This window comes from Typha latifolia, chromosome 2 (genome assembly GCF_019914945.1).
Source record: "Typha latifolia isolate L0001 chromosome 2, TyphaL0001v2, whole genome shotgun sequence".
Classification (NCBI taxonomy): domain Eukaryota; kingdom Viridiplantae; phylum Streptophyta; class Magnoliopsida; order Poales; family Typhaceae; genus Typha; species Typha latifolia.
The window spans coordinates 1,109,955-1,124,962 of NC_133087.1; the positions used below are offsets into that span (position 1 = coordinate 1,109,955).

The window sequence follows — 15,008 nt, forward strand, 5'->3', positions numbered from 1 at the left end:
GCTAAGTTTAATTGATTTATACGAAGACATTTTAATTATTTTTTATAGTAACATACTTATTTATTAATATATAGTTTATGAAATATCTAATGTGAGACTAAAAAAATTATAGATTATGATATATATGAGAATAGTGGATCTGATTTTTAGGCGGAGCGGGGCGAGCAAATATTTAGCCCATGCCACCCACTATGATCTCGGGCTCGGATTGGGCTGGGTTTAGATAGGTCCGGCCTAATGATTGTGTCTAAGAGAAGGTGGTCTACTATTGGCTAAGGGGCGATTAGTCTGGACCACAACTCTTAGCTCTCTATTGTAGCGAATGGTTGGTTTAGAGCACCGACATCAAAGCTCAGCAATAGTGGAGGAGAAAGAGGACGGAGGATGTGATAAACGGACGTAGGAGGAGGATAAGCCGAAGGTGTAGAGTTAAAGAACAAGACGAGGGCCAGAGCGGCGAGAGGGAATCATCGTTGTCCTCAAAAAAAAAGAGGGAACTTGGAGAGAGAGGAATGAGAGAAAAATAGGAAAAGAGAGGAGAAAAGGCCCCCCACTACTCCGCCATTTGGCTAAAGGAGGAGACAAGGGAGAGAACAGAACGTGCTGCTCTTGGTTAGATATATTGATATATAACTGTGGTTCTCAAAATTATAATCCTGAGAATTTTATTCAAGTCATACAGTATTTCTTATTTAACGATGTGAAATACAATGTCAGAGATTCAAGTAATACAATGTATCACCTGCATCTATAAAAAGATTTCATATTGCTTCATCACTAATCAATTAAGTATAGCTATTGTAGAATCATGGAGGATAGTTTGGATGGAATAAGATACAAAGATAATGCGGTCAGACATGCATGATCCACTTGGTTTACCCAAAGAGCAAGTATACTTCACTGACGATTCCTATATCAAGGAGCAATATCAAATAATCTATAAGAGGATTTTTGACAAGCATCACATCGTTGGTTTTTTACATACACGAGCAGTACATAACATAACAAATCAGGAAACCAACACCCGTTTAAAGATAATTAGGAATCATCAAACAAATTCAAACCGCATGAGAAGCTTTACAGATTTGAACTTCATGCCCTTGCGATCAAAAAGAGGCACAGCTCGGATTCCGGGTCTCAGTTCAGATACCGGCAAGCACGTCTGTCCACCAAAATCATCCTTCTCGGACATATCATACTCATGTACCTCGACACGAAGTACAGCTAATTCAGGAATGGTTAATGGGAAGGTGAACTCTTCATCCCAAACTGGCGTCCAGTTATCCTCAATTGCCTTTGTTTTCTTCATAACACAGTCAGCTGGAACTCCAGCTATCCCTACCTGTTGATCCATCAATTAGTTGATAAATGGTTCTCAAGTTACACGAATTTGGCTAACAGCCTGGTTAAATATTGAGATCAGCCAGGTAAAATGTCAAAAACCCACCAAGTGAAAACTCTCATCTAATTTGTTTTATAAGAAATAGCAATCAACAAGACGCAAGGCAACTTCAACTAAAAGCAAGGGATAAAAGAACAGATAAAAAGCTTTGTGCAAAAACAAAAGGCAAAAAGAAAACAGATAAAAGGCGGTAATTAAGAGAAAAAGGTACAAAACATAATAGTCTAGTTGCATACCCTTGTATAGAAATCTGGAGGGGAATATGCATCAAAATGTGTCTGTTTGAAGTCCATTCGCCAGCCATCGCCCATGTACACTTTAACCTGTTAGAAATATAATAGCTCAACTCAATTTTGGATTCCAACAAAATAGGAAGAATGGAAGATGGAAATAAAAGCAAAATACAAGTATCTGCACCTTCAAGGTCTTCTTTACAGGTAAATTTGCTTTGGGATCAAAAACCTCATTATCTGGACCAGTCTTCATTAGGAAATCAGGTTTCTTTACATAACCACAGCCCCCATTGGCTTTATAAAAGCCATGCATCAACCATAGGGACCGTCCGTATCCCTGCACAAAATAGAAATAGAGTTAAGTTCAGTTCTAAAACTACATAACTGGAAGGCCCTAAAATCAGAAAAATGGAGCAGAGAAATAGAGGATCACACTGTTTTGTGCAGTTTACTTTTTGACTGTTGCTAATAAATTTTTCTAAGGCAACAATTGCACAACTTGTAAGTATGTTTGGATATAGATCATTATGACAAGCTAAGTTTAATGCGTCGTACAATCTAATACAGATCACAAATTTGTACATGGAACTGACATAGAGACCCCTGCTTATTCTATTCAAACCAGATCATAAGAAGCCAACTTACTTGAATCTAGATAATGAACAATATATAGGAAATCAAAGAGTTTTGAGTCAAGATGTCCAAAAGAAATTGACTATAGCCGTATAATGGCATATTGACTTGACAGCAACCTACTCGTGATGAATAGTGCATATCATTTTGTAAAATAGTGGAAATCCATAACATAAATGTTCTTTAGCACCAAATATAACAATATTTGGGTTTACTACATATAAAGCCCAAGTGCACAAATTTTGTCGATACACCAACCTCATTCAAAGTGAAAATCTAGTTTTCTAGCCCTAGCCAGTAAATAAAATTCCAGTGTTATTTCTATATCACCAGATTTAGCCAGTATAACTTATATTAAGCAACAAAATCTTCATTTGGGGGGTCAACTGGGACCTTGCAAAAAAATTAGGATATGAGATAACCTGCATATTGAATGCAACCATTTGAGCACCGTGCGACCAGCCAATATATGGGTTGTAATTAGAAGAGTTGAAGCGCGTGCCCTTGGGGTAGATTCTCAGTAGATTCCTCTGCGTAAACCTATCAAAAAATTGTTCATTATGTGAGAATCTGTCCAAAACTTCAAAGATAGAAGCAAAAAGGCCGTATTCATGTCAATAATCATTTCTTGGAGGCATAAATATATTTATACATGCATAAATGCATGTATTGACATAGATACACATGTCCAATTCATATATATATATATATATATATATATATATATATATATATAACGAGATTTCTGGCACCAAAAAGTACCTCACAAGTTCAGCCCCATGAGATGCTGCGCCCTTAACTAGTTCTTGCTCACTCAAACTGACTCGCCTAACTTTATCTGGATCCACTTTCAGTGCGTCACTTAAGCTACCCTTAGGCTTTCCAGCCCTGATAGTAATCAACCTCTTGTACTCTGGTGAAGAGTCCTGACGCATTTTTTGGTAGTCATCATCATCAGCAGAGTCATCCTCATCATGGCTATGTTCAGTGTGGTTGCTTTCATTCTGCTACAGCACCATATGATGAACTTGACAATTAGTAACTGATATTGTGATAATTAGAAACATATATATTTTCATTAGATAAAGTATCGAACCTTATTAGCGAATTCAATTTCAGTCTGAAGATCTGGAATTTCTTTTCCCCATGCTTCTTCTTCATTTGGTTCCTTTCCATTCTGAGAATTAACATCCTTCTCCTCTAAACTCTTAGCTTCAAGGTACTCCTTTGGCGGCTTCGTTGAAAGAAGAATGCGTTTCTTTAGAGCTTCTGGTGAAGGAAACTCTTGAAGAGAATCTGAGTCAGGGTAGTACAGAATGTCTCCAAATGTTTCTGTCACCATCTAAATAAAATGTCTTTCATAACTACTAAAGTTGACACATGTGATTGCTAATTGAGCATAGAAATAGCAATTACCTTTGCTACTTTAGCTTGAAGATCCGGAGTAAGATGGTCCTCTAGAGTTATGATGACAGGATAAGGCGATGCGAAGAAGGCATATTCTTTAATGGATTTTAAACATTTAAGAAGTGAAACTGGAGAAGTTAATGTCCTACAAAAAGTTCAAACGACATATGAATCATAATAAGCAGTAGAGTTGTAAAATAACAGCAAAATAATGTCAAATGTTCATGCATGCATTAAAAGTAATTCCCACTGAATTTACATTCTATATAGCCAAGCAAAATGCCAAGCACTGAAACAATGATAATAGCCTACGAAGACATAAGTTTTCAGAAAAATGGTACCAGGCTAATAGTTTGTGCTTATTGCACTTAATAACACTTAGCGGTGTATCCCTGATATACTTACACAAACTAACTTCGATTTCTAGAGGAATCACATCAAACATCAATTCCCACACGGTACAATAATATAAGCTAAAAATAATTGGTATACAATGGCATGGAATTATAATCTGCATATGATTCATCATTGGACCCATACCTTCCATGAAGGATATCAATATCATCTTTTGTAGAATTTGGCCACATATCGAGCTCAATTACTCTCACACCTCTTTTCAGGGCTTTTATTATAGGAACATCACTGCAATCACTGCTGAGCTGGTTCCCGGTCAAATATGAGTTATGGCCTGTATGTATGTAATAGTGTGACAATGGTGCGGTCATATCTTGGTGAACCTGAAACAATACAATTTCTGTCCCATGATATCCTAAACAATAAAAGGCAAAGAATCAATCATAAATGTAAAAGCATATCAAAAAGCACATCTCTTGACCTATGAACTCTATGGTGGGACAAGGAAAGGGAAGAAAGAAAGGGACAATTTCCCACTCCCAAATATAGAGATCTTGGCAGGTACCAAAGGCTGTCTTTATGGACAATAGTGATATCGCCTTAGCAATGAATGTGTACATATGTGAAACACATGAGGGAACCATTTCTGTATAAAATATGCAATTCAATTTTTTATCTTGATACCACAGGTACCAAAGATATGTTCAGCTAATTAAACCTCTTCAATATGTTTAACCATGTAGATTCCACTGACTGAATGTAGGTAAAATTAACTTTAGCAGGTTTAAATAAAGCGAAATCCAGAAGACAACTAAATCCCTAATGAATACGTGCAGCATTAGAAGCTTCGATATTATGTTTTTTCTTTACATTAAAGTAGCTGTCCATTGTGGCAGCTCAAAATTTAGCACTACCATTAGCAACCTCTGTTATGACATAGTACGATACATCTCCCTAAGCATCTTTCCTACAATACGCTGAAGTTAGTTAGTTCTCGTTTTTTAATCTACATACCACAAAAGAGGACCATAAAGCATCATGTCTGGGAAGTTTGATAATAAAGCCGTTAATGCGTTAGCGGAATCTTCCAATATTAAAGGTACTGGAGCAATCTATTGACATTCAACATGTCAGTCACTCAAGCCACAACCTTTTCCTGATTTCCTGAATCCCCTTTGTTTTAATTAACTTATCCAGCCTCTAATTAGATCAACTAACCAGTAATAGAGATGGATCGAAAAGCCACGCCCTCAGATGAGATTACAAGTAAGAAATTTCTTCTAGATCCTTAACGGATCCAACAATTAGCGTTGAGATCTAAGAAGTAAGACCTGTGATCGGAGCGGAGGGTTGAGCTCCTCGGAGAAGAGGAAGTGGTGGAAATCTTCGAGAGCGAGGATTGGCCGAGATATCTTGGCGAGATGCATCCGAGGCCGGAGTTGGCGGATCCGCTCCATGACCCGCTCGGCGTCGGCGTCGTCGCCGGCGTCGGCATGGAAGTCGGCGAGGTACCGCCGGAGATGGTCGGAGCCCATGGTGGCGCCCCCGTCGGCGTAAGCTGTGAACGCCTCCTTCACGTCCTCCGGCGGCTGCGCCTCGTTCCACCGGAACTTCCTCGTGAAGCAAATACAGTATCTGTAGCTCCCCATCTCCTTCCTCCTCCTCCTCCTCCTCTCTTCTCTCTTCTCTCTTCTCTCTTCTCTCTTCTCTCTTCTCTCTTCTCTCTTCTCTCTTTCTTTAACTTGATATTTTTTTCAAAATTTCTTCAAAGAGTTTCGATCGGAGGAGGGGAGAAGGGAGGCGAGACAGACGCAGGAGGAATTGCCGGAAGAGCTAAAATAGCGGAGTGTGCGATGCGTTTTTGCATATCACCACTTATAAGTGATTAAATTACAGACACCATATCCTTTCGATGTTTTTGCATATAAAACCACCCTCCCAAGTCCGGATATATAATATAAATTGCTTTCCTTCGGATTTCTTCAAAAAAGAGGGGCACTCTGCAATAAGGCTAAAATGTAGAAGGTGATTTGCAAAATATTTAACAAGTTGTTGGATATAATTATGATTAATCGTCCTTATCGTGTTCCGTCGCAGCTTACGACGTTCTTGCCGACGAGTAGGAGGCGGCTATCTGCAGCCAATAGTGATCATTCGAAGAAAAAATACCTGCGGCTTCACAGATGCCACGTGGTTAAAAAAAAAAATATATCATTAAACTATCTTTCTCAATATTTTATTAAAATTTTTGATAGAAATTATTTTAAAAAATTTAACTAACATGGTGAAAAATTGTTGGCTTAACCAACAAGAACGGTTGATATGTATTTTTCGTATAACTAAGATGTCAAAGAATGGATTACAATCTCAAAATAATTATAATAGATAAAATTAAATGGTAGTTTAGCTCCATGTTATTAGTTTAGAATAGCAACTCAATAACGTGATTGTTTGAAGCAAGTCTTGACGGTATTTAGTTTAAAATAATAGCCCGACCATCCACACAGCTTATTATATTAGTTAAAATTTAATGGGGTTTAAGTGTATATTTAAAATACAGGCTCTTGAATAATAATAATAATAATAATAATAATAATAATAATAATGATTGTTGGCATAGTAAAAGTTTGGTCTCTTGTTTTTAATTTTTTAATTTTTTGGGACATAAAAGCAGTATAGCTTAGCAAATTCCTTGGCCTTCTCATAATAATGCCTCCCAACGTTTCCTTGCATAGCAACAGAATCGCTTTCATTGCACTCAATTCTTTTGCTTTAGTTTGAGCTCCAAATTAATATTTTTTTCCCTCTTGTCTAGGCCTCGTAAAAGAACATTAAATAAGAAACCTTTCAGAAATGCTCAAGGGTATACTAATCATACATAGTCCCTTTAAACAATAAATACAAGTGAAAAATATCTTCCATTGATCACAAGCTTCTCCTCCAGTAGTTTCTCCTCATCACTCCTCTTCGACCTTTAAATTTCTTGATCAATGATCAACGGTGAGGGTCACCACGAGAGACAGTAATGTCGAACAAATTAATAAACCGATCTCCCACACAATAATATATAGTTTTCTCCGCATGTTACTAATCCTAAACAAATTTGAAATATAAAACTTCTTATATTTAAAAAAAAAATTATACTCGAAGAGAAAAATCTCAAAATAACTCCAATTATAACTAAAATAGATCGGGCTCGAATTCAAAAAAAAAAATTTGAAAATATATTAGCAGTCCGGCAGGCCCATTACTCATTTAGATAGTTGGGTTGGAATTTAATAAAAAATTTATTTAAGTATTATGTGTGTATAGTTTATATTTATTATAATCTTTTATGATAATAGTTAGTCTTCTCCGGCCTATATATTAAGGAGAGCTAGCTCTTTTGTTTAAAAATAAAAAATTTATTTAAATTTTCAAAATTAAATCAGCTAGTTTAATTGGATAATTATAATAAGATTCCTTAAACAATTCCCCATTTTTCACATGCACCCTAAATAACCCCTTCCACTAGTTATACATTGGATCTTTTCATTAAATGTCAATGTGAGTGTCATATAATCAGTATAATATAGGGATTAATTTACTCTTAATTTAGTGGGTGGGTGAAAGGTTTTCTTATCTGTCAAAGATTTAATGGCTCGTGTCTACTTCTTACTTAATATAATCCTAGATTTAATCAACAGTTCAAGCTTGATCCAACCAGCTTGAATTAGTCTTACTTAAGACTTAAACTAAAATTAGGCTTAAATTGAGCTTGCCTTGAAATAGTCCTGAATTGGGTTCCATTAAGCTTAGGTTTAATAAAAAAATTAAGTCAGTCTTCGAGCTTCAAAATAAAACGAGTGGTTTAGACCCGAGTTCGAGTCAGTTTAAAATAAGCCGAGCCAAGTCTAAACAAATTCCTAAGTTTGAACTAATTTAACCCATGATTCCTAAGAGTTACTTTGAAATTTGGTTTAGTTACAATATAATAGTCATTACTGTAGATTCTCCACTAATATATAGCATCCAAACACTAACACAACAATAAGGCCACCTACTCATACTGTTGAACAGCGAAAGAAAGTAATATCCACATTGCTCCACCTTCTCGACTATTAGTGTCGTGTCTCCACTCAAACAATCTTTTTAAGCTTTCGATATTAGAGGTCCCACCAAAACGAATGACTCAGCCAGTGTTGACCAGGGTGGCAGGTAAAGGCATCGGATCAAGTAAACGTTAATTATATATAGATATCACACTCTTTATCTTCTCCCCCCTGCTCTTAGGTCGTTTAATTATTCCTGATAACCGATGAGTACGACGTACAAGCTGTGCCTTTGCTTCCGGCGGAGGTTCCGGCCGGCGTCGGACGACCCGCCGGAGGGGATCAAGAAGGTGTTCGAGAGCTACATGGAGGGTGGGGTTGTCGGGGCAGAGAGGCTACAGAAGTTCCTCGCGGAGGTGCAAGGGGAGACCTTCTCACTCGAGGCGGCGCAGGCGGTGATCGACGGCGTGAAGGAGTTCAGGTTGATTAAGAAGAAGGGGCTCTCGGTTGATGCTTTCTTCCGTTACCTCTTTAGCGATGACAATGCACCTCTCTCTCCTCTTCAAGTGAGTATATATATATATGTATGTATGTATGTATGTAAATTATGTCTAGTTCGTTATAGAAAGATGGAAGATGATATGTATTATATTCAACCTCCAATCTCAGGTTCACCAGGATATGAAGGCTCCCTTGTCTCAATATTACATATACACAGGTCATAACTCTTATCTAACAGGGAACCAACTCAATAGTGACTGCAGTGAAGTTCCTATCATTGAGGCATTAAAAAGAGGAGTAAGAGTTATTGAATTGGATATGTGGCCAGATGAATCAAAGAATGATGTACACATCCTTCATGGGGGGTGGGTATACATACATATATATATATATATACGTATGTGGATTTCTCGAATAAATTTTCGTCATTAATTTGTACCATTAATTCAACTGAGTTGTTAAACACTCCTTGTCTCGTTTTTAACTTCAGGACGCTGACGACGCCGGTGGAACTGATCAAATGTTTACTATCCATCAACGAACATGCTTTTGTAGCATCTCCATACCCTGTCATAATCACCCTTGAAGATCATCTGACTCCTAATCTTCAAGACAAAGTAGCTAAGGTAGATGATCAGATTTGATTATAGTTTGCTTCCCGATGGATTTAGCTCTATTTTCAGCGACTCTATTGTACTTCAAACTATCAAGTTGCAACTGTTAGATTTTTCATCCAAAACAAATGTTCGCTATGAATAAATTACAAAGGGTACTTAAATTGTAGCTTCCCCTTTGATTTATATATTGTTCAATGGTTTTGAATATACTATTTGTAAATCCAGATGATAAATGAGACTTTTGGAGAGATGTTGTTCATTCCAACTTCAGAGCACCTGGAAGAGTTCCCTTCACCTGAAGAGTTAAAGAACAGGATCCTCATCTCAACCAAGCCGCCCAAGGAGTGTCTTGAAGTGAAGTCTTTCAAGGAAACAGACCAAGAAGTGACGAAGAGAACTGAAGAGGAAGCCTGGGGTAAAGAAGTCCCAGATCTTAATGCTGAAATTGGAACTAGTTGTAAGGTCAGATCAAGAACACCTGGATCGAGATAGTTTCATTACTGCTGCTTATAATTAAACTACCCTTTTAAAAGAATTAATCACTTGTTAACTTGCAGATTGAGGATGAACACAGTGAGCATTTCGATGAAGAAGATCCTGACGAACTTGAACAAAAAGCCAATCTACTTGCAGCTCCAGAATACAAACGTCTGATTGCGGTCACTGCTAAGAAGAAGAAGGGTGAACTAAGCGAGTGTTTAAAGATTGATCCTCATAAAGTAGAACGCCTTAGCTTGAGTGAGCAAGTATTTGAAAAGGCTGTTCATTCTCATGGAATTGAAATCATCAGGTAATCAATCACAAATGTGGTGTATCTCTTTTAATTTCTTTTTCAAATTTTAAATCCATCCACAAAGATATCCAGCTTCTTGCGTTATATATCTTGCTCCAGGCTCACTCAGAGAAATTTGTTGAGGATCTACCCAAGAAGCACACGGATTACCTCTTCCAACTATAACCCACTACTTGGTTGGATACATGGAGCTCAAATGGTCGCTTTCAATATGCAGGTAAATAATATTTGGAAATTTATCAAAATTGTCGACCGTCTGAATTATTTTAACATAACATCCAGAGTTAATTTTAACATCAACTAACTGAATAAATCTTTAAAATTTTAAATATTTTAAAAAGGTTACTCGAGAATATTAAAGTCATCTTACATCTATAGATAATTTAACGGTAGAGTATTTTGGAGGCATTTACTAAATTTTTGTTCCTAAACTATTCCTTCACCAAGTAAACTCCAATGCTCCATTCCTATCTAGTGTGTTTGGTATTACTTTGTTCATTTATTGAGATTAAAAAGGAACTGGCAGGGACATGGGAGGGCCCTTTGGTTGATGCAAGGCATGTTCAGAGCCAATGGAGGGTGTGGTTATGTCAAGAAACCGGATTTCCTATTGAACGAAGAAAACATCTTCGATCCTAAATCCATTTTGCCAATCAAGACGACATTAAAGGTGATCTCTCTTCCTTTCTTAATTCCTTTCTTCTTTTTTTGAGCTCTCTCATATATGTGTATGTGTATCTCTACAGGTGACAGTGTACATGGGAGATGGATGGCGATTCGATTTTCCTAAAACTTACTTCGATCTATTCTCGCCACCAGACTTCTATACAAGGGTAAGACTAAAGAAATATAACATATATCGCAATTACCCACCTAGTCGTCTAACGAAGAAAAGATAATATACGTTTGTTACAGGTGGGAATAGCAGGAGTGGCGGCTGATGCAGTGATGATGCGAACGAGAGCAATTGAGGACAATTGGACGCCAATGTGGAATGAAGAGTTTGTATTCCCTTTGACCGTTCCAGAGCTGGCATTGCTTCGAATCGAAGTTCACGAGTATGACATGTCCGAGAAGGATGATTTTGCCGGCCAAACTTGTTTACCAGTCTGGGAGTTGAGGCCGGGGATCAGGACTGTCCGCCTTTGTGACCGCAAGGGAAAGTTGCAACCATCCGTTAAACTCTTAATGCGCTTCGAGTTCTTGTAGTAATTCTCTTTGTATGCTCGCTTTCTCCTGTGTATGTATGAGGTTGGATGAATAAAGTATGGAACGCCATTAAAACATTGAGAGTATAATTAGTCAAGTCATGCACTTTTCTTTTAATTTTATTAATCTCAAGCAAGAGCGTATGATGGAGTTATCGCATCTCTTTTCTTACTAAAATATTTTTATCTGTGCTTAACTTACTATATAGTCTATATCCAGAGTGTTCCTCTTCTCTAATATTCTCCCCATGTCTCTGTTTCTAATTGTTTTTTATGTTATTAATCTTTTTAAACAACGAGCTTTGAGATAAAGCACAAGAATGGATGACCAATTTGGAGGGCAAAGGTATCGCATCAAACGCTATCCTCCCTTTCTCGTCCATTAAAGAATAAACCCCTCACAACTCCATTCCTATGATACCATTCTCTTTAATCATTCCTATATATATATATATATATATATATATATATATATATATATATATACACTTTATAGGAGCATCACCCTTCTCTTAGATATCCTCCCGCTCTCATTTGATCGCCTGCAACTGATGAGTTCAAATTACAGGTTGTGCCTTTGCTTCTGGCGGCGGTTCCGGCAGGCGTCGGACGACCCGCCGGAGGGGATAAATAGGGTCTTCGAGAGTTACATGGAGGGAGGGGTTATGGGGGCAGAGAGGCTACAGAAGTTCCTCGCGGAGGTGCAAGGGGAGACCTTCTCACTCGAGGCGGCGCAGGCGGTGATCGACGGCGTGAAGGAGTTCAGGTTGATTAAGAAGAAGGGGCTCTCGGTTGATGCTTTCTTCCGTTATCTCTTTAGCAATGACAATGCACCTCTCTCCCCTCTTCAAGTGAGTATATTATATATGTATATATACATATATATATGTATGTATATATATATATATATTTGTGTGCACTGTTCATAGATGAAGTGGGGAATTATTTGAATCTTTTGACTACGTTAAAAGTATGTAAATTATGCGTCCTTTGTTATAGAAAGATATAGATTAACAAAGAGATCTGATGATATGTATCATATTCAACCTTCAATCTCAGGTTCACCAAGATATGAACGCTCCCTTGTCTCATTATTACATATACACAGGCCATAACTCTTATCTAACAGGGAACCAGCTCAGTAGTGAGTGCAGTGATGTTCCTATCATTAAGGCACTGAAGAGAGGAGTACGTGTTATTGAATTGGATATGTGGCCAAATGAATCAAATGATGATGTACTCATCCTTCATGGAAGGTATATATATGTGAACTTAATTTCTGAAGATTCTCATCATTTGTACCACGAATTTGTGTGAGTTAGTAAACACACACACTGTCTCATTTTTAATTTCAGGACGCTGACGACGCCTGTGGAACTCAACAAATGTTTGCTATCTATCAAAGAACATGCTTTTGTAGCATCTCCATACCCTGTCATAATCACCCTTGAGGATCATCTGACTGCTAATCTTCAAGATAAAGTAGCTAAGGTAAATTTCTTTTATATTTTGTATTCAAATAGTTGGGTCTAATAGTATTCGAACTCAGAAATCTTCGCTATGATACTAGGTTATGCTAGAGAATGACGACTTTCTCTATTTTATATCCTAACAATATCATATGTCTCCTAATCCAGTTGATAAAAGAGACTTTTGAAGAGATGTTGTTCATTCCAACTTCAGAACAGTTGGAAGAGTTCCCTTCACCTGAAGAGTTAAAGAACAAGATCATGATATCAACCAAGCCACCAAAGGAGTATCTTGAAGCGAAGTCTTTCAAGGAAACAGACCAAGAAGTGAAGAAGATAACCGAAGAGGAAGCATGGGGTACAGAAGTCTCAGATATTAAAACTGAAAGGAGAACTAGTTCTAAGGTCAGATCAAGAACACCTCAAGAGTTGTATTGCGACTGATTATAGACCGTCCTTTAAAAGAATTAATCACTTGTTCACTTGCAGGTTGACCATGGACACGGTGAGCATTTCAATGAAGAAGATCCTGATGAAGTCGAGGAAAAAGCCAATCTATCTGCAGCTCCTGAGTACAAACGTCTGATTGCGATTACTGCTAAGAAGAAGAAGGGTGAACTAAGCGAGTGTTTAAAGATTGATCCTCACAAAGTAGGACGCCTCAGCATGAGTGAGCAAGTAGTTGAAAAAGCTATTCATTCTCATGGAATTGAAATTATCAGGTAATCATAAATCTGGTATTCAAATTTTAAATCCATCCACAGAGATGTCCCACTTCTTGCATTATATATCTTGCTCTAGGTTTACTCAGAGAAACTTGTTGAGGATCTACCCCAGAGGCACACGCATTACCTCTTCGAATTATAACCCACTTGTTGGTTGGATACATGGAGCTCAAATGGTCGCATTGAATATGCAGGCAAATAACATTTCTCTTATGTTCCTTTCCTAAATTTACAAATAGACTAAAATCCTAATTAATATTTACCTTTTCTTTTCCCTTCCTTACTGTTATCTACTATGTTTGGTATTAAGCTTTTCCTATCAATAATTTTATCCATAATTCAGAGTTCTTTACTCTGCTGAAGCTGTATCAATTGTCTGATAGGGGTATGGGAGGTCACTCTGGTTGATGCAAGGCATGTTCAGAGCCAATGGAGGGTGTGGTTACGTCAAGAAACCAGATTTCCTATTGGACGAAGAACACATTTTCGATCCTAAATCCAATTTGGCAATCAAGAAGACACTAAAGGTGATTTCTTTTATATAACCTTTCTAGCTACAATTGTTTTTCTCTCATCTGATTATCTCAGCCGTTGAAGACCTGCTGATGCTGTTATATATTTACAGGTGACAGTGTACATGGGAGATGGATGGCGATTCGATTTCTCTCAAACTCACTTTGATATATACTCACCACCAGACTTCTATGCAAGGGTAAAATTAAAGAAATAAAACAATTAAAACTTAGAGTTTACTCTCAGAATACCAATATTTATATATACATGCATGCAGGTGGGAATAGCAGGAGTGCCAGCTGATACCCTGATGATGCGAACGAGAGCCATCGAGGACAATTGGACCCCAATGTGGAGCGAAGAGTTTGAATTCCATTTAACTGTTCCAGAACTGGCATTGCTTCGAATCGAAGTTCATGAGTATGACATGTCCGAGAAGGATGATTTTGGTGGCCAGACTTGTTTACCTGTCTGGGAGTTGAGGCCTGGGATCAGGACTGTCCGCCTTCGTGATCGTAAGGGAGAGTTGTTACCATCTGTTAAGCTCTTAATGCGCTTCCAGTTCTTGTAATTAATTACCTCTGTATGTTCCAATGTCAGAGGAGCAGGAATAAGGAATGCCACCAGAGGCATTGGCATGTAATAAGATTTAATTGAGCTTCTAAGTTCTTGTAAGATTATATATTAGTTGATTTGACCAAACAAAGATTGCAGAGCAGTTAGTTCACTGGAAAGACTCTTTGACTTGGCCCAAAGCGAAACCAGTGTGAGTCCACGTAAGAATGCGATGGTCTAAGAAGCGACGAGTCCACGGTCGTTGCAGCCGTAGTTGGTTAGTCGTTCACTCTTTCTAATTTTTCTATTTAATTCACTTTTAAACTGTACCCGATAACGTAATGCGTGAGTTGAATTTTTTTTTTACTTTTTATATTTTCTTTCTACATTAATATATGACCCGTTAATTAACTGCTGTACTTGGACATCCATTTCGTCGGACGGTCGTGATCACAGAATCCGTGATCAGGCGCTTCAATGCGAGAATTAAAGCGTACAGTGTGATCCTTGGTCTCTTCTCGCTTTCAACCGTCGTCCTTAAAGTGGCGGGGAAGTCCACAAATTCCA

The 15,008-nt window shown here is 37.7% G+C and overlaps 3 protein-coding genes across 4 annotated transcripts; 2 read left to right on the forward strand and 1 right to left on the reverse strand.

Annotated features, from left to right (window-relative positions):
• Nucleotides 1–913: 913 nt before the first annotated feature.
• Nucleotides 914–6,165, reverse strand: LOC140781058 (phosphoinositide phospholipase C 2-like). 2 transcript variants are annotated; one of them, XM_073126836.1, is made up of 9 exons: nt 5,361–6,165; nt 4,216–4,412; nt 3,685–3,820; nt 3,365–3,610; nt 3,031–3,272; nt 2,691–2,808; nt 1,820–1,972; nt 1,639–1,725; nt 914–1,342 (listed from the first exon to the last, which is right to left on the reverse strand). In XM_073126836.1, the coding sequence occupies exons 1-9, from the start codon at nt 5,676–5,678 to the stop codon at nt 1,049–1,051; spliced, it is 1,791 nt and encodes a 596-aa protein (XP_072982937.1). In that variant the 5' UTR covers nt 5,679–6,165; the 3' UTR covers nt 914–1,048. The 2 variants fall into 2 exon arrangements, with proteins under 2 accessions (XP_072982937.1, XP_072982936.1); XM_073126835.1 differs by having other exon boundaries at nt 3,031–3,275.
• Nucleotides 6,166–8,253: 2,088 nt separating this feature from the next.
• On the forward strand, nt 8,254–11,257 carry LOC140782069 (phosphoinositide phospholipase C 2-like). Its single transcript, XM_073128430.1, has 9 exons — nt 8,254–8,626; nt 8,730–8,926; nt 9,052–9,187; nt 9,404–9,640; nt 9,736–9,968; nt 10,071–10,188; nt 10,498–10,641; nt 10,718–10,804; nt 10,887–11,257. Exons 1-9 carry the CDS (start codon nt 8,327–8,329, stop codon nt 11,178–11,180), a joined length of 1,746 nt encoding a protein of 581 aa, XP_072984531.1. The 5' UTR covers nt 8,254–8,326; the 3' UTR covers nt 11,181–11,257.
• A 423-nt stretch (nt 11,258–11,680) lies between these two features.
• LOC140782061 (phosphoinositide phospholipase C 2-like) lies at nt 11,681–14,592 on the forward strand. The gene is made up of 9 exons (XM_073128418.1): nt 11,681–12,030; nt 12,239–12,435; nt 12,535–12,670; nt 12,817–13,053; nt 13,138–13,370; nt 13,450–13,567; nt 13,757–13,900; nt 13,999–14,085; nt 14,164–14,592. The coding sequence occupies exons 1-9, from the start codon at nt 11,731–11,733 to the stop codon at nt 14,455–14,457; spliced, it is 1,746 nt and encodes a 581-aa protein (XP_072984519.1). The 5' UTR covers nt 11,681–11,730; the 3' UTR covers nt 14,458–14,592.
• Nucleotides 14,593–15,008: the final 416 nt, after the last annotated feature.

Coding starts and splice junctions, on each gene's coding strand:
- LOC140781058 (XM_073126835.1), bottom strand. CDS start 5,678: ATGGGGAGCTACAGATACTGTATTTGCTTCACGAGGAAGTTCCGGTGG. Junction 4,413..5,360: donor ACCCTCCGCTCCGATCACAG/GTCTTACTTCTT, acceptor GTATTGTTTCAG/GTTCACCAAGATATGACCGC. Junction 3,611..3,684: donor TTCAAGCTAAAGTAGCAAAG/GTAATTGCTATT, acceptor CATTTTATTTAG/ATGGTGACAGAAACATTTGG.
- LOC140782069 (XM_073128430.1), top strand. CDS start 8,327: ATGAGTACGACGTACAAGCTGTGCCTTTGCTTCCGGCGGAGGTTCCGG. Junction 8,927..9,051: donor GTACACATCCTTCATGGGGG/GTGGGTATACAT, acceptor TTTTAACTTCAG/GACGCTGACGACGCCGGTGG. Junction 10,189..10,497: donor TGGTCGCTTTCAATATGCAG/GTAAATAATATT, acceptor AGGAACTGGCAG/GGACATGGGAGGGCCCTTTG.
- LOC140782061 (XM_073128418.1), top strand. CDS start 11,731: ATGAGTTCAAATTACAGGTTGTGCCTTTGCTTCTGGCGGCGGTTCCGG. Junction 13,054..13,137: donor AAAGGAGAACTAGTTCTAAG/GTCAGATCAAGA, acceptor GTTCACTTGCAG/GTTGACCATGGACACGGTGA. Junction 13,568..13,756: donor TGGTCGCATTGAATATGCAG/GCAAATAACATT, acceptor ATTGTCTGATAG/GGGTATGGGAGGTCACTCTG.